The sequence below is a fragment of the Pelobates fuscus genome, chromosome 5 (genome assembly GCF_036172605.1).
Source record: "Pelobates fuscus isolate aPelFus1 chromosome 5, aPelFus1.pri, whole genome shotgun sequence".
In the NCBI taxonomy this organism is placed as follows: domain Eukaryota; kingdom Metazoa; phylum Chordata; class Amphibia; order Anura; family Pelobatidae; genus Pelobates; species Pelobates fuscus.
In genome coordinates this window covers 309,410,813-309,430,277 of record NC_086321.1, presented here as the reverse complement: position 1 = coordinate 309,430,277, position 19,465 = coordinate 309,410,813, and the positions used below count along the sequence as shown (strand labels likewise).

The 19,465-nt window shown below is 38.4% G+C and overlaps 1 protein-coding gene across 2 annotated transcripts in view; it reads left to right on the top strand.

Annotated features, from left to right (window-relative positions):
• The window catches only part of GAK (cyclin G associated kinase), a 621,278-nt gene that overhangs the window by 33,497 nt on the left and 568,316 nt on the right, over positions 1 to 19,465 (top strand). For both annotated transcript variants that reach the window (XM_063455510.1, XM_063455509.1), the window contains exons 3-4: positions 2,126 to 2,185; positions 3,348 to 3,462. In XM_063455510.1, the coding sequence (XP_063311580.1) occupies positions 2,126 to 2,185; positions 3,348 to 3,462 (175 nt within the window). The remainder of the gene's footprint in view (positions 1 to 2,125; positions 2,186 to 3,347; positions 3,463 to 19,465) is intronic.

The following is a 19,465-nucleotide window of genomic DNA, read 5'->3' as shown; positions in this document are numbered from 1 at the left end:
TTCAAACGGTGTGATATCTCTCGCTCCCTTCGGGAGTAGTGAAAGAGTGTGAGTAAAGTGGCAAATTTGGTTGTGAAACAGATGATGGGTGCTTGAGAGGGTGGAGTCTGGAAGTAAGGCTTTTATGTCTCTAATTGTGTCTCCTTGGGTAACATCTTGCAGTTGTAGGTAGGAGGTTGTCTTGGATAACTGTTTTGTCCAATGTGGGGCGCTGATTTGAAGTAGAGGATTATGTGTTAATGGGTATAGGGGTGAGGGGTAGGGTGCTAGGTGTTGGCGGTTGACTACTTTGGACCATGTTTTGAGTGTGGCTCAAAGGAAACTGCTATGTTTCACTGAGGGTTAATCCAGCCTCTAGTAGCTGTCTTACTGACAGCCGCTAGAGGCGCTTTCGCGATTCTCACTGTGAAAATCACAGTGAGAAGACGCTGGACGTCCATAGGAAAGCATTGAGTAATGCTTTCCTATGGGTGGTTTGAATGCGCCCGGCTCTTGCCGCACATGCGCATTCGGAGCTGAGAGGCGGATCAGGGCGGAGAGATCCCCAGCGCCAAGGGAGCCCGGCGCTGGAGAAAGGTAAGTGCTGAAGGGGTTTTAACCACACACACACTCTCTCACGAACAGACGCATACACACTAGCGAACAGACACACACATTTAGTGACAGACATACATACACACACACTTACAAAGCATACACTCTCACTGACACACACTGACTAACAGACACAAACTAACACTCAGTGACACACTCAGTGACACACTCAGTGACACACTCAGTGACACACTCAGTGACACACTCAGTGACACACTCAGTGACACACTCAGTGACACACTCACTCAATTTTTTTATTTTTTATTTAATCCTCCAGCCTCCCTACCTTTCCCTAGGGTCCAGTGCGGCTGCTGGGCGGCCGGTCCTACAGGCGGCGAAGGAGCATGGATCCTCCTGTTCAGCTCCCTCACGCGCCGCTTACTGATGCTGGAGCCATAGTGACGTCATATTCTAGCTACGGCATCACTGCGGTGCGCACGAGGGAGCTGGGCAGAGAGCGCTTACTGGAGAATTACTCTTTTCTATTTTTATTTACCTGGGCTCTTATGGCGCTATCCATGCGTCCAATACTTTGATTGAAGCTTTGAGGGATTTCGTTAGGCTGCCATGAAGCAGCAGTAAGCGGTTGTGGGTTCAGACAGTCAGTCTAGGGCGTACTAGGTTCTAACTTCACGCTTGGATACTTCCTTTTTTACGAGGATAGATTTACTACTGTTCTGATTATTCTGATTATTCTACTTACTTACTTATACTATTGGACGTGCTATCCCTATTGTGGTTAAATCCATTAGGGATTTTTTTTCACCCTTTACCTTTAGTGGTAATAATAAGTGTAACTAGGATTTATATTCTACATTTCTTGCCCCCCTGTTCTTTACTTTACAGGGAGGTTTTTCTTCTTTTTCCTAGACATCTCAGGACTTAGTCTATACGCTCTTGTCTACTTTTTCAGTCTTACCGTCTTTTTATTGTCAGCACCACAACCACTGCCAGACACCTACTATCCCATTTATGCTTTTTTCTTTAGACTAAACCATTTTGTTATTTTTATACTGAGACTATTTAGGTGATTCTACTCTGATTACCTTAAGACAAATACTACTCATTCACATTTATCTTATACTCAGCTAAGGTACTCTGTAGGTTTAGCCTGCCCAGGTTTTTATTGGTGTTGGCATTTACTTTATAACGATTTACACACACTGTTTTGGTGTATTTATATATATATATATATATATATATATATATATATATATATATATATATATATATATATATATATATATATATATATATATATATATATATATATTTTTTTTTTTCTAATAAAGGTTTATTTACCCTATTTATGTGACGTTTGATTTTAGGGGGTATAGTTCAGTGGGGGTTTTATGTAGGTGGATTCTCTACCCCACTTTCTTTGTCTTTTTGGGTTATGTTATGTTACTGTGCATGGAGTATCTTTGTCAGTGCTAATAATATTAAACAGCATGATTAATTTTATTAAAAACATTTTTTATTTTTAACTGTAGATATAATATACTAATTGTTGTGTTTTTTTTTATTCTAGCGATTGCTTTCAAACGAGGAAGAGAATAATAAAGCTATTATTCAGGAAATCTGCTTTATGGTATCCTTTTACAAAAAAAAAAAATAATCTCACAAACAGTTGGACACAAGCCAATTTCTTGGGTTTATTTACTGAAGCAATACAATCAGAAGGGATCAGTCTTTAAAAGAACATTCAGTGGACCATAACCATTTAATCAGACTGGACCTGGTATGGTGTCATGTCCCTGGCGCTGGCTTATCTTCATGGGTTAAATTGTCATTGTTTTAAAGGACCACTATAGTGCCAGGAAAACATACTCGGTTTCCTGGCACTATAGTGCCCTGAGGGTGCCCCCACCCTCAGGGACCCCCTCCCGCCAGGCTGGATGGAGTGGAAGGGGTTAAACTTACCTCTTTTTCCAGCGATGGGCTGGGAGCTCTCCTCCTGCTCTCCTCCTCCTCTCCGCCTCTGGACGGGGAGCCGCACGCGCATTCAGCACGTGCATTCAGCCGGTCTCATAGGAAAGCATTTGAAACTGCTATGTTTATATAAAAAAGGGTTAACCCTAGCTGGACCAGGCACCCAGACCACTTCATTAAGCTGAAGTGGTCTGGGTGCCTATAGTGATCCTTTAACCAGTAAGCGCTAGACAGTGGCTGACAGTTTCAAGTTGGCCAAGTTTCTCAGCTTACTCATAGCTCTCCTTTTACAAGCTAAATGAGAAATGTTTTTCTTTAAGCAGTGACCCTGCCCGACTTCCTGTTTGTAGCCTCGGTCTGCAGTTAGGGGGCATTTATGATCAGCACCAGACTGAACATTTGGGCTAAACTTCTGGTAATGTATGTAAACCCTGAAAGTAAACCAGCACCAGTGCCAGGGACCTTTTGACACTATGACAACTTATTTCTGATTACTGGTGCTTGGAGTGTTCATGTAAATGTGTTCAATTGTATTGTATACTTTAGATATATTTGCATTTGTTTACACTGTTAGAATATTTTTTGGGGTAAACCGAAAATAATAAAACTATATTATTAGACAGATTGAAAAGTATATGGGTTAAGTATGTATGCGAGGTTACAATTTGCTTAATTTCTCCATGCACATAAAACAAATTTTATTAGCCTTATAATACATGTAAGGGTAACTGCGAGAATCTGTCACAGAATATTATCAACTCTCTGTAACTTTTAGACATGATCCCCAATGTACCTGATATCTTTTAACAAACTGTGTTTAGAAAAAGTTATCTGGTCATCCCAACATAGTCCAGTTCTGCTCTGCTGCTTCAATAGGAAAAGAAGAGTCTGATACTGGTCAAGGAGAATTCCTCCTGCTTACAGAACTTTGCAAAGGTGAGGGCTGCCATTAAAGTATGTTGAATGCTATTTATTTTTAATTCTTATAATGTAATAAATTCAGCTTTTTTGATATCATAGCATGGGTTGTGATCCAAAAAAAATCAGTCCCCTAAAACCAGCCATGGACGGCACCGTTTTGACCTTGTGGGACTTGTTATGGTCTGGAAGCTGAATTCTCTATGCAAGAGTATAGCTATGGTGTAAATAAATATAATCTGTGATTAAACTGTGCCAATTGCCGATGGTATCTGCAAAAATGAATTTTTCGATTGGTGTTAGATGTTTGAGAAGTGAAAGAGGTAGAAGTTAACACAGTAAAGGAGTTTAAGCATGCGTGGGATATGCATAAGGATATCCTAACTAAAATAAGGCCAGGGACTAATGAAAGTATTTAAAAATTTGGCAGACTAGAAGGGCCGAATGGTTTCTTATCTGCCGTCACATTCTATGTTTCTGAAGTGTACTTAATTTATTGCAAAGTTGTGGTTCTCAGTTAACTTGGTTTTTATTTTTTATTTATTTTTTTTTCTTCTATATTTTCTCCTAGCAGATTTTATTTAAAACGTTTTCCCTCCTTTTTTTTTTCCCTCTCTTGTCGTTTCTATTCCCCTCCTCCTTGTGGGTGCTGCTGCTGCTGAGCTAATTAGGGGGAGTGCCCCTTAATTTCCACCTGTGTGGGATTTGTATTGCCAATATAAACCCACTACTGACTCACAGAGCTTGCTCACTGGAGTTGCTTGAAAGTAGGCTATTTCAAGTAGTCTCTTTTAAGTAGGAGTTAAAACAACAGTAGTTGAAATCAAGAGGGTAAAAATTGTTTTTGCTCACTTGTGTTTTTTGTAACTGGGATGAGTGCTAGCAAGATTGTGAGTTTAACTCAGTGCACATCATGCCGCATGTATGCATGCCTGGATAAATCTGTCCAGGGTCCATACCTCTGTGGTGGGTGTGAGCGAGTGGCTTTTCTGGAAGCTCGGATTGGAGATCTGGAGAGGCAAATTGCAACACTGAGGGAGATTGATAATCTTGAGAGGAGTCTGCTGGTCACTGAGCAGAGTTTAGTGGGTGCAGGTAGTGGAGTGGGAGGAGATGAGACAGTTGGAGAACAGGCACATAGCTGGGTAACAGTGGGGCGAGGAAGCAGAGGGGGAGGGAAGAAGAAAGGTTTAGCTAGTCCTGATCTAGTGCAGCCTAACAGATTTGCCCGTTTGAGTGAAGATGTTGGGAGCATCAGTTCAGGAGTAGCTGTACTGCAGGAAGCTGTTCCTTCTAACAGCCGTGGTAACAGCCCCTCTAGTACAGGTGGGGTTGAGAGGGTAAGGAAGTCTAGACAGGTTGTGGTGGTAGAGGACTCTATTATTAAGAGAGTAGATAGGGTAATCTGCCACTCTGATCGACTCAACCGGACAGTTTGCTGTCTCCCGGGTGCTCGGGTCCGGCATGTTGCCGACAGAGTGGAGGGATTATTGGGAGGGGCTGGGGATGATCCAGCTGTCATGGTCCATATTGGTACCAATGACAAAGTCAGAGGAAAATGGAAGGTCCTAAAGAGTGAGTTCAGGGATCTAGGAAGTAAGCTAAAGAAAAGGACCTCCAAGGTAATAATTTCAGAAATATTACCTGTGCCGCGCGCTACAGCAGAAAGGCAGCGGGAGATTAGAGAGGTCAATGCGTGCCTGAAGTCTTGGTGCAGGAAAGAGGGTTTTGGGTTTTTAGAGCACTGGGCCGATTTTGCGCTTGGGTACAACCTGTATAGTCGTGATGGATTGCACCTAAACGGAAGAGGGTCTCCTGTGCTGGGGGATAGGATGGCTAGAAGGTTGGAGGAGATTTTAAACTAGTAGTAGGGGGGGGGGAGGCTCAAAGCAATCTAGAAAATGGAGATAGCATAGAAATGAGATGGGCCTTAGCTCAGAACAATGGGGTTGGAGATGGGGGGAGGGGAAAGCTCAGAACAAAGGAGGTATGTAATATTGATTCACAAAAAGTACAAATGACTCATGGTAATATTAAATGTATGCTCACTAATGCAAGGAGCCTATATAACAAAATGGGGGAACTAGAGGCAATAGCATACACTAAACAATACGATATTGATGTAGATTAATTTAGAAATAAACAAATATGTTTAAATGTCTATCTGTTCCTGTCCAAATCTGAGATGATTAAATTGCGTATACGCAGAAGTAAGCTCACACTGACACATGGAGTTCAGGTTAAAAGCACTTCAGAAAATTTAATGCCATCTAGTTGGAAAACAGTTATGCAGACCTTTTTAAAGGCAAAATGACCTCATCGTTGAATATCAGATAATAACAAATAAACATCATTAATTGGATTAAATGTTATGTGACTATATCAGTGTCCACCCATAAATATTATTAATTGGCTCAGGGATTTGAGTGACTAGCTAGGTGTCCTCCCACCGGGAGGTGGTAGGTTTACTCGGTGGAAAGGGGGGCTTGAGCGTCATTTTACACAGTCAGTGATGTCAGTCTCATGATCAGGTGCAAGGTTCTTTTATGAATAGAACATTTCATTAGTACAGTGTTCTCATGGCCTTGGCTCTGGCCTTGGTTATACTTTGTTGCATGTTACAGGAGATTCAATAATTCCGGAGTCAGCTATGTCTTTATAGAAAATACAGTCTCTGTTCATTGTATTAAATGTTGCTGGGAAATTCTGTCATGTAATGTAGTTTAAGATGGAGAATCTGTCAGGTAATGAGGACAAAATGGAGGGTTTGTTACAGTGTGAGGTTAAAATGGAGTTAGTACAATAATTCAGTACAAGTTCAATAAAGATTTTTAATAATTCTACATCAGTCCCCCCTATGAAATGTTAATATTCTAAAAGATAAACTTTATTGGTTAGTTTCAGAAGACAGGTTAGCCCAAAGGCACAAAACCCTATGAAGTAACGGTTCTTAAAGTCTTCTTAGTTCTTCAGAGGGACATCATAAATAGACAAGCTTACATTACCATATGGACCTGTGTTATCTGGAATATAGGCACAACAAGTCATGGTGACAGGTAAACGTTGTTGGTTGCAATAGATATAATAAATGCAAATCAAAATATTATTATTATTAGCAGTGACGGTTGGGAAAATGGACTCAAACTTTTCCTTTTAGAGCGGTGCTCCTCTTTATGTTCTGAAGCATGAATGTGGTGTGTCAAGAGTACCTTGTCATGTATTAAGTGTATGGACATAATAACCTTGGCTAGGGCGCATTTGCTTATGCATTGTAGTATTAAACCTGTCCCACGCTACATCAGCGTGGGTGGACTCGGATCATTTAGTCAATATTAATATCACCACAAACTCAGGATGGGCAAATAATCCTGAGGGAGCTTGGCGTTTGGATCTCTTTAGCTTCACGAGGTCTCCTTTTGGGGTCCTCGGCTTTCCATCGATGGCAGGTGGTCAGGCATTATTATGGCCATCAAACACCTACTTGTTGGTATCTTTTTTTATTATTTTTTTTTAACAAGTCATTTTTTCTTTAGAGTCAAAAGTGTGTCAAAATCAACAAATGTTACTTCTCATGTTGCAGAGAGAGAGAGAGAGTCTTGAATCTGGAACAATGAATCCACTGAGTGATCTCTGCAACTTTCACAATGCACTATTGGGTATATGGTCTTGGTTGTCACATTGATGACCGGCTAGGCTTCTGGCCATCCTGACAAAATGTATATTATAACTAGTGCATATTTGACCCAGCAGCTCTTTGTCACCTGGATTCTTGAAAGGGATATTGAGAGTTAGCTAGGTGCTAAGGATTCTCCTCCTCTTCTGCCTGAGCTGTCCTTGGCACAAATAATACAGGATCGGCAGTAACTGATGATTAGAGGAGTAATTCTAGGTGCTTTAGAGTATTTAGAGATCAAAGAGTTCATGAGAGTCTTGGATAGGTATAAAGTTCCATGGGCTCACTGCCCAGTACATGTTTTTGGGTAAACAGAGCTTGAGAGTGTTGGAGTACAGCCCGTCTTCAAGGGTTGCCCCTTTCTGTTTTTCCAGCTTTGTATTTCTTCAGGGTCAGCAGCTGCTTGTCATTCTTTCAGAAGCTTGAGATCTGTAGGTAGGATCTACATGGTGAGTATAGAAGTTTCTTTAGCGGACACCATTCTGTCCACTTCCCTTGGTGCACTTGTGGCTTGGTTGGCAGCTTTTAGTCAGCTGAGTGGTGCTTCTTATCTTCCAGATTGATCCAAAATAATGTGCTGCACCCAGGGCATATCTTGAGTCAGTGTAGATATTGGCATGTCTTCCTTCAGGCATTTTGTATGCCACTGAGAAGGCTGTCAATTCAGCGTCTTGAGCAGATGTGAGTGAGGAAAGTGAAGATGCTTGACGTAGCTGATCTTCTGTAGCAACAGCAAATCCAGTATGGTACCTTTCCTCTTTATCCGCAAACAGAGTGGAGTCAGGATCTGATAAAACTACTGCATGCTCTGTTGAAAGGTGTCTTGTTTCTTCTTTCATCTGTTCAAAGCCACCATGAGGAGCAGTAGAAGAGGTTTCCTCACCTATTTCTGTGTGAGATTGGGGGGTATTTGTCTTTCTATTTACAGTTCTCTTGCTGACCCCCCTCTGTAGAGAGTTGTGAATTGATTGTTAGTGTTTCATGTGTTCTAATGAGTCAGGTTCCTTTCATGAGATTTCTGGGGACTTAGTGAAGAAAAAACATGAGGGACAGCCACCTCCCTTACAGGTGTCTTACTTCCATGGGAATCTGGGTCAGGACCGCACTATTTCCTTGAGAGTGCCCAAAACAGTTCTTTCATGTCTGAATAATTTTACGTTAGTGTGGTATTCCCCCCTGGGAAGTGGCGGAAGAGTGGCCAGAGCAACTTTTCTTCAAAATATAATGTTGTCAGGTAGAGGCAGAGGTGGTAGGTTTACTCGGTGGAAAGGGGGGCTTGAGCGTCATTTTACACAGTCAGTGATGTCAGTCTCATGATCAGGTGCAAGGTTCTTTTATGAATAGAACATTTCATTAGTACAGTGTTCTCATGGCCTTGGCTCTGGCCTTGGTTATACTTTGTTGCATGTTACAGGAGATTCAATAATTCCGGAGTCAGCTATGTCTTTATAGAAAATACAGTCTCTGTTCATTGTATTAAATGTTGTTGGGAAATTCTGTCATGTAATGTAGTTTAAGATGGAGAATCTGTCAGGTAATGAGGACAAAATGGAGGGTTTGTTACAGTGTGAGGTTAAAATGGAGTTAGTACAATAATTCAGTACAAGTTCAATAAAGATTTTTAATAATTCTACATCAATATAATGGGCATAACAGAAACATGGTGGGATGAGACACATGACTGGGCAGTTAACTTAAATGGGTACACACACAAGAGGGATAGGAAAAACAAAAAGGGTGGTGGGGTATGTTTGTATGTCAGCCATGAGTTCAAGTCAAATCTTAGGCATGTGGAGTGTGACGAGGAAAATGTGGAAGCTTTATGGGTAGATATCTGCTTGGGGCAAACAAAGGGAAATACGTTATTGGTTGGGATATGTTATAAACCACCAAATGTAAATAGTAATGAGGAAGAACTGCTGTTAGAGCAAATTGGTGAAGCTGCAAATCGGGGGAACACATTAATTATTGGAGATTTCAATTACCCGGACATAAATTGGGATAGAGGGACTAGTACTTCAGCTAGGGGAATCCGTTTTTTGAATGTGTTAAATGACACCTTTATGTCACAACTGGTACAAGGACCAACTAGAAAGGATGCTTGTCTGGATCTCGTTATAACAAACAATGTTAATCTTTTAACCAACATTCAAGTAGGGGAGCATTTGGGAAATAGTGTGATCACAATATGGTCACTTTTGAAATAAACTCAAAGCAAAAGCATGTGGGGTATATTAAAACGTATAATTTTAAAAAAGCCAATTTTAATAAGATTAGGGCAGCTCTACAACATATCGACTGGCATAAACGCCTTAGTGATAAAAACACTGAGGAAAAATGGAAACTATTCAAACAAATATTAGAAAGGTACATTTCACAGTATGTACCATTGGGTAATAAATATAAAAGAAACAAATTAAAACCAATGTGGCTTAGTGGAGAAGTAAAACAAGAGATTAAAAATAAGAAAAGGGCTTTTAAAGCATTTAAATTGGACCAATCAGATGCATCCTATATAAGATATAAGGAAGCCAATAATACTTGCAAAAAGGCAATTAAAGTGGCTAAACTAGAAAATGAGAAATTGATAGCCAAAGAATGCAAAACCAACCCCAAACATTTTTTCAAGTACATTAATTCTAAAAAAAAACAAAAAATGAAAGTGTAGGTACACTGAAAACAGAGATGGGTCTGTTAGTCAATGAAGACCAGGAAAAGGCAGACATTTTAAAGAATTATTTTTCTCCGGTATATATTAGATTGCTGCAACAAACTTGCAGATAACTTGTGATTGGATAACTCGAGACAAGGTGCTACAGCTATTAAAGAAAATTAATGTAAATAAAGCTCCGGGGCCTGACGGTATCCACCCACGAGTACTTAAGGAGCTAAGTGGGGAAATAAGTGAACCTCTGTATTTAATTTTTCAAGATTCTTTTGTTTCAGGTATTGTACCGGAGGATTGGAGGAAGGCAGATGTTGTTCCTATATTTAAAAAGGGCTCAAAATCCTTGCCTGGAAATTATAGACCTGTGAGCTTAACTTCTGTGACTGGGAAATTATTTGAACGGCTATTAAGGGATAATATTCAGGAATTCATTGGGAAGAACTGTGTTATTAGCAATAATCAGCATGGTTTTATGAAACATAGGTCATGTCAAACTAACCTAATTGCATTCTACGAAGAAGTAAGTAGAAATATAGATCAGGGTGTTGCAGTGGATGTGATCTACTTGGATTTTGCCAAGGCATTTGATACGGTTCCTCGCAATAGGTTAGTCTTCAAACTAAAATAAATTGGTCTAGATGAATATTCTTGTTCTTGGGTAGAACATTGGCTTAAGGATAGAGTACAGCGAGTTGTCATAAATGGTAAATTTTCAAGCTGGACAAAAGTGGTAAGTGGTGTCCCTCAGGGTTCTGTTTTGGGACCGCTTTTATTTAACATATTTATAAATGATCTTGAAATGGGCATTGAAAGCCATGTATCAGTGTTTGCAGATGACACAAAACTTTGTAAAGTAATAAAATGTGAGCAGGATATTGCCTTGCTGCAGAGGGATTTGGATAGATTGGGGGAATGGGCACTAAAATGGCAGATGAAATTTAACGTAGAAAAATGCAAAGTTATGCACTTCGGGGTTAAGAATGCACAAGCAATTTACACCCTAAATGGTAGTGAACTAGGGATAACCACACACGAGAAGGATTTGGGAATTGTTATAGACAACAAATTAGGTAGCAATATGCAATGTCAATCTGCCGTTGCTAAGGCCAGTAAGGTTTTGTCATGTATAAATAGGGGCATAAATTCTCGAGATGAAAATATAATTTTGCCTCTTTATAAATCGCTGGTAAGACCACACCTTGAGTATCCTGTGCAATTTTGGGCACCTGTTCTAAAGAAGGATATCATGGCACTAGAAAAAGTGCAGAGACGAGCTACAAAATTGATAAAAGGAATGGAGCATTTTAGTTATGAAGAAAGGTTAAAAAATTTAAATCTCTTCAGTTTGGAAAAACGGCGCCTTAGAGGGGATATGATAACATTATACAAATATATTCGGGGCCAGTACAAACCATTATCTGGAAATCTATTCATAAACAGGGCTATACATAGGACACGAGGTCACACATTTAGGCTTGAAGAAAGGAGATTTCATCTAAGGCAAAGAAAAGGTTTTTTTTACAGTAAGAGCAATAAGGATATGGAATTCATTGCCGGAAGAGGTGGTTTTGTCAGTCTATACAGATGTTTAAATTGCAATTGGATAAATACTTGCAAAAACATAACATACAGGGATACAATTTCTAATTAGTGGGCTAATAGCTGCTTGATCCAAGGAGACATCTGACTGCTATTTTGGGGTCAAGAAGGAATTTTTTCCTAGTTTGTTGCAAAATTGGAAGCGCTTCAGACTGGGTTTTTTGCCTTCTTTTGGATCAACAGCAAAAGCATATGTGAGGAAGGCTGAACTTGATGGACGCAAGTCTCTTTTCAGCTATGTAACTATGTAAATGTTATATTTTGCATTAAAGTATGAAAAACGATGTTTGCCTGTGCTCATTTGCATGTCTAGCTGGAACTCTGATAGTTATAGAAATATGATTTCTAGAGTTTAACCCCTTAAGGACACTTGACATGTGTGACATGTCATGATTCCCTTTTATTCCAGAAATTTGGTCCTTAAGGGGTTAAACACATGTGGGGAGTTGTGCTAACCTCTGTAAGTAAAAAGGTATATGCAGGAGGGTGACTTGGTAAGTATGTAGTGTGTGTGACTGTCTAATTTAACATGTATGAATGAGTGACTCATTTGATTTGGATTAAGGTTTGTGTGCTGCTAGTGAAAGTTTAACCAGTTCTGACAAATATATTATTTTACAAGTGTATTTGCTTAGTTTTCCCTTTTTCATTCATGTTCAATAATCCACTATTGCAGTAAAACGTATTTGATTTAATATTAAATGCAAAGCGTTTGCTGGTGAGATAGCTCAGTGGGCTAATGCATCCCGGCAGGTTTGACTCAGCCATTCATTCTTGCAAGGTAGATAAAAGGAGTAATAGTAACAACCCCTGGATGTTGGGCTAAGGTACTTGAAAACCAGAGTAATCTGAATGTACCTTTCTTAGTTAAATACTTTGTTAATATTATTATTATTATTTCCTGGCTCCCCAACTCTTCTATGCAAACCTGCCTATCCCCAGAACTACTCCCTACATTTCTAACACACATTTCTCAATGGGAGGCCAGGCAGTGAGTGTCAACTTAGCCCATAAAGCACAAACTGACTGCCACTTTGAAGTACATGGTTCTCAAAGTGAAACTCACTACTTACCTGCCCTCTGTGGTTTTGTTAACCCTTTCAGGACCGCTGACGGTTCAGGACCGTCAGCGGTAAAACATGCGTTTGGACCGCTGACGGTCCTGAACCGTCATAACGGTCTGGGGCTACTTACCTGATCGCCGTCGGTCCCACGGCGGCGATCAGTGCTCCACCCGGTCCAGGGGGGTTGCCTGTCTGCCCGGGCAGTCCCCCCTCGGCAGATCAGGACCCTGCGGCCATGTGATCACTCGATCACATGACCGCAATAGGTGTCTGTGTATCTGCCTGCAGGGGGACTGTCTGTGCTGACAGGCAGTCTCCCTGCAAGTGAAAAATCAAAAAAATAAAGTTAAAAAAAAACAGTGTAAAATCAGTGTAAAAAAAAAAAAATATGTGTATATATATATATATATGATATATATACATGTATTATATCTATATATAATATATGTATATGTATCATATATATAATGTCATATTAAGTGTATTTTTATATTTATATATACGTATATTAATATAAAAATACACTTATATTTAAATTACACACGAATATATACAATATATATAATTGCTATATATGGTATATATATATTATTATAAAATACAAATAATATGTTAATAAAAATAAATAACAAAAAATAAAAATAATTTTTAATAATTATAAAAAAATATTTATATATGCAATTTTATTCTAACAGTATTTTGATATATATATATATATTTATATCAAAATATACTTAGAATGTAATGATATATATATCTATGTATAAATAAATAAAAACAATACGAAATATACATATGTCCATATACATAATTACATAAATAATTTCATAAATATACACGTAGACGTCAAATATATAAATATGTATATATATTAAAATTCTACATGTGTATTTATGTAATATTTTTACCTAATTAAGTAATTTTAATGATTGCAATTTGAGGGACCTGCCTGCCAACCCAGGCCGAAAGTCCAGATAATTTAATTTGCTAGCACTGTGTTTAACCCTGTAACTTTCTATGACACCCTAAAACCTGTACATGGGGGTACTGTTTTACTCGGGAGACTTCGCTGAACACAAATATTAGTGTTTCAAAACAGTAAAACATATCACAGCGATGATATTGTCAGTGAAAGTGAAGTTTTTTGCATTTTTCACACACAAACAGCTCTTTCACTGAGGATATTATTGCTGTGATATATTTTACTGTTCTGATACACTAATATTTGTGTTCAGCGAAGTCTCCTGAGTATAACAGTACCCCACATGTAGAGGTTTTATAGTGTTTGTGAAAGTTACAGGGTCAAATATAAGGCTTGATTTTACTTTTTTTTTAATTGAAATTTGTCGGATTGGTTAGGTTGCCTTTGAGAGCGTATGGTAGCCAAGGAATGAGAATTAGCCCCATGATGGCATACCATTTGCAAAAGAAGACAACCCAAGGTATTGCAAATGGGGTATGTTCAGCCTTTTTTAGTAGCCACTTAGTCACAAACACCGGCCAAAGTTAGCGTTTCTTGCATTTTTAACACACAAACAAATATAAATGCTAACTTTGGCCAGTGTTTGTGACTAAGTGGCTACTAAAAAAAACTGGACATACCCAATTTTGAATACCCTGGGTTGTCTACTTTAAAAAAATATGTACATGTTAGGTGTGTTCCAGGGATTTATGACAGATAACGGTGTTACAAGGTCACTATTGATACATTTAAAATATATATATATTGAAACAGCAATTTCCTACTTGTATTTATAGGCCTATAACTTGCAAAAAAAAGCAATAAAGCATGTAAACACTGGGTGTTTTTAAACTCGGGACAAAATTTTGAATCTATTTAGCAGTTTTTTTCATTAGCTTTTGTAGATAAGTAAAAGATTTTTCAAGTAAAAGTCCAAAAACATGTTTTTTTTTTTTTTAATTTTTCACCATATTTTATTATTTTTTTTAAATACAATATTGGACATAATACAAATAATGGTATGTAAAGAAAGCCCCTTTTGTCCTGAAAAAAACAATATATAACTTGTATGGGAACCGTAAATAAGAGAGCGGAAAATTACAGCTAAACACAAACACCACAAAAGTGTTAAAACTGCTCTGGTCCTTAACGTACAAACATCGCAAAAACAGGCCGGTCCTGAAGGGGTTAAAGAGGTGTGTGTGTGTTACATCTATGTAACACTCGTCTCTTGTCCGCCTGCTCTTTGGTATTTGATTTGACTTGACTTGCTTGCCAGTTAATAAACCACAACAAAGAGAATTCGGGATATGGCTGTGTGAATCTACAGAAAAACCATAAAACAAGACATAGTGTGATATTGTTATAAAACACAGTATTCTGTGCGCAGCAATCTTTTTCACTCACTAGATGTAGACAATATAAGTGCTCTTATTGTGCCTCCCCCGATGTTATGGGGGGCTAGCTGGTACTTGTCACCTCTGCGTCCTTATTCCACCAAAAGACATCCACAGGTCAGGGTTAAATTATAAAAAATGTATTCGATAAAAAATAAGTAGTCACCAGTTCAGCATAGGATATGGATAGCAGAAAAACTGTTCTACGCGTTACGTCCTATATGAACTTCATCAGGGACCACAGGTAAAACAATAACAATGTATCAATACACAATACAAAATAAACATATCCTAAAAGAAAAAAAACACCTTCCTGTGGGCTAGTCCCTAAAGTCCATTGGTGGATCCAGTGGGTGTGCAAATCCTCTTTGTTTTTGATTGGAGGGATAGTCCTCCTGTATCAGCTGTCTTTCACTTTTCAATTTGTGCAAGTTGTAATTCGCGCCCTTTTCGGCAGATTCCGGAAATTATCATCTCTGTTGAAACCGGAAGTGACGTCGCAGGAACGTCCGCGTTTCATCAGCAACATCTCTATGGCAACCGGACATAATTGTCTTAGAGATCGTATGAGTCAAAAATAACTGGTTAAAGCCTCACATTCTGCTGAAGAAGAAAGTGTTAGTCCTACATAATTCTAAACAACCTCATTAATTGTATATATATATATATATATATATATATATATATTACACACAAAATATTACCCGTGTTTATTACTGATCAAATCACATAATTTGTATTAATTCCTACATTAAAGGGAAACTCCAGTGCCAGGAAAACAATCCCTCTCCCTCCCACCCCCCAATCCCTGGTCACTTACCTGAGGCAGCAGCGATGTCCCTCGTCGCTGTCTCCTCCTCCGCGCCGCTCCTCCCTCTGATTTCGTCAGGCCCGGTGGGCGAGACTGATCCCGGCCGAGGAGACCTAATGCGCATGCGCGTTCATGACACACATGCGCATTGGCGCTCCCTATAGGAAAGCATTGAAAAAGATTTCCAATGCTTTCCTATGGGGAAATGAGCGACGCTGGAGATCCTCACACGTGAGGACATCCAGGGACGCTCTAGCAAGGAAAATCCTTGCTAGAAATCAGGAAGTGGCTGTCTAGTAGACAGCCACTAGAGGTGGAGTTAACCCTGCAAGGTAATTATTGCAGTTTATAAAAAACTGCAATAATTACACTTGCAGGGTTAGGAGTAGTGGGAGTTGGCACCCAGACCACTCCAATGTGCAGAAGTGGTCTGGGTGCCTGGAGTGTCCCTTTAAACAAGTAATTATAATGCCTCAGTGTATCACCATAAAAATAGTAAGCCAAACGGACTTCATAATATAAAGTAATCATGTGTAGTAGTGATCATGTGTTTTTTTTTTTTTTTTTCAGTTCCAACCCACTGTACATCATGCCCCTTCTTTTCATTTAAAAAGTTTAGGTGTTGGGGAATTGAACGGGTTCCCCCTTTTTGGCGTGGGGGTGACAGAGTCCAGAGACTAGCCCAAAGGGAGACTTTTTGGTTTGCTTCCATTGTGTTTTTTTTTTTTTCTACAGTTGAGGGTTAATCCCCATTTGGAAAGAGGATATATATATATATACACACAAATATATGTACAAATAAAATCTGGTAGATATACTAAACAGAGATTGTATGAGAAGTAGTTGTTTGCCGCTAACTATTTTTCATGTTATTAACCCCTTAAGACCGCAGCCAAATGTACAAGTTGTGATCCAAAAAAACGTAAACAAAACCTGGCATTTGCGCTACATGTCTGTCCAACCATAATTCACCTCTTTCATATTAAATGCACCCCCCATTATTATATATCATTTTATTCAGGGGAAACGGGGCTTTCGTTTAACATCAAATATTTAGGTATGGAGCATAATTTAATATGAAAAAATATTTTAAAAATGGGAGAAAATAAGAATTTTTTAAATTTTTTTAGTTCTACGTGACATTCTAACTGTGAATGTCATAATACTGTTTGCTTTTACTGCAATACAATACACATATTTGTATTCAGCGATGTCTCGCGTGTAAAACAGTACCCCCTATGTACAGGCTTTATGGTGTTTTGGGAAGTTACAGGGTCAAATATAGCGTGTTACATATTTCAGTTTTTTTACATTGAAATTCGCCAGATTGGTTACGTTGCCTTTGAGACCATATGGTAGCCCAGAAATAAGAATTACCCCCATGATGGCATACCATTTGCAAAAGTAGACAACCTAAGGTATTGCAAATTGAGTATGTCCAGTCTTTTTTAGTAGCCACTTGGTCACAAACACTGGCCAAAGTTAGTGTTAATATTTGAAAATGCAAAAAACTAATTTGAACGCAAATTTTGGCCAGTGTTTGTGACTAAGTGGCTACTAAAAAAACTGAACATACCCGATTTGCAATACCCTGGGTTGTCTACTATTGCAAATGGTATGCCATCATGGGGATAATTTTCATTCCTGGGCTACCATACGGTCTCAAAGGCAACCTGGCGAATTTTAATGTGAAAAAACTGAAACACAAACCTTATATTTGACTCTGTAACTTTTGAAAACACCATAAAACCTGTACATGAGGGGTACTGTTATACGCAGGAGACTTCGCTGAACACAAATATTAGTGTTTCAAAACAGTAAAACGTATCACAACAATTATATCGTCAGTGTAAGTGCCATTTGTGTGTGAAAAATGCAAAAAATGTCACTGTCACTGACGATATCGTCGTTGTAATATATTTTACTGTTTTGAAACACTAATATTTGTGTTCAGCGAAGTCTTCCGAGTAAAACAGTACCCCCCATGTACAGGTTTCATGGTGTCTTGGAAAGTTACAGAGTTAAATATAGTGCTAGACAATGTAATTCCCTGAACTTTTGGCCTGGGTTGGCAGGCAGGTCCTGCAAATTGTAATTAATAAAATGACCTAATTATGTAAAATTATTACATAAATATATGCGTAGAATTATTATATATATATATATATATGTGTGTATATATATATATATATGTGTGTGTATATATATGTATGTAATTTTTTCAAATTATTTTTATTTATATATAGGTATATACATAGTGATATATACGTATATACTTATGTATATAGATATATATTATTTCGTTCTACATGTATTTTGATATCAATATATATATATATATATTAATTTTAAAATACAGTTAGAACGAAATTACGCATGTTTATATATTTTTATCTATTTTTTTTTAATTATTTTTATTTATTTTTTTAACGTATTTATATATTTATTTATTTTTTATTATATATAAATATATATATAATGAAAATTATATATATATTTAATCAATATCATTGTACGTGTATTTTGATATTAATATATATATATATATATAATTATGTATATATTAATATTAAAATACACGTAGACCGTGTATGCATATTTATGTATATGTGTGTATATATATACTTAGATCATATATATAATAAATATATATGAACTAAGTATATATAATTTATTTTTACACTGTTTTAACATTTTTTTTTTTTTTCAGACAGCAGGGGGAGTACCTGTCATTACAGGCACTCCCCCTGCTGGCAATGCCTTGGACGGCTATGCCGTCCATGTGATCGCGGGGTCCTCGCAAGGACCTCGCGATCACATGGCCCTGGGCGGCTGAAGAGGACGCAGGGGGACTCCCTGGGCTCCCAGGTAAGTCCCCCATACCGCGATCGCCGGCGTGGGATCGCCGGCGACCGGGTAAGTACATAAGATCGCAGGACGTACTATGCCGCCCTGCGGCTTTTAGAGCCACCAAAATAAGGACGGCATAGTACGTCCTGCGGTCTTAAGGGGTTAAGTGTTCTTGCATAGCAAGACCACTTAATGTTATCTCACATATATATTATTATTATTATAGTCAAATTTGCCACCCTAACTCCTCCCACAGATTTTACACTACATAGACAAAAATATACCAAAACGTGCAGATTGTTCCCGATCGGATTGCTATTACTTTGTGGAACGTTTCGCCTAATGGTTCTCGGAATATCGTCGTTCTTATGGCGAAATTTGTCCCATAGGAATGAATGGCAAAGCTAGAGTGGGAGCTGGCAAAAGCTGAAAAATCAGGACATGACTTCTAAACTGCCACCACTCCCTCATTTTCAGGCCCACCTACACAAATCTTATATCAAAACGTTCAGCTATCCCTGCTGCCACTAAAAATGTCCACAGCTAAGCCATAGTCCTTATAGTTTTCGCAATATGACCATTTGTTTGCAACTCACGCTGTCCATTGGCATTCATTGAAACTCCACTCTGCAAAGCTCACATTTGAAGGGCAATTTCTAAACTGCGACTCTGCCTTCATTGTTAATATCTCAGATACATACTATACATCAAAATGTAGGTCTTGGTCTTGTGATTCTCACAATATAAAGCTCTTCGCTGTAGGATTTATAGTTTTTAAAATACGACCGTTTGAAGATGGCAACCGCAAAAATACTCTGACCTGTGCCAGGCTGCAGCAGCAAGTGATGTCATAGACAGGGCCTTTTGCACCTGCTAATGTTTTTATAACTGTATGTTTTAATGTAACTGTGAAGCACTTTGGGCAACAACGTTGCAATTAAATGTGCTATATAAATAAATAATAACAGTTACTCCGCCCACTCCAGTTGTAGACTACT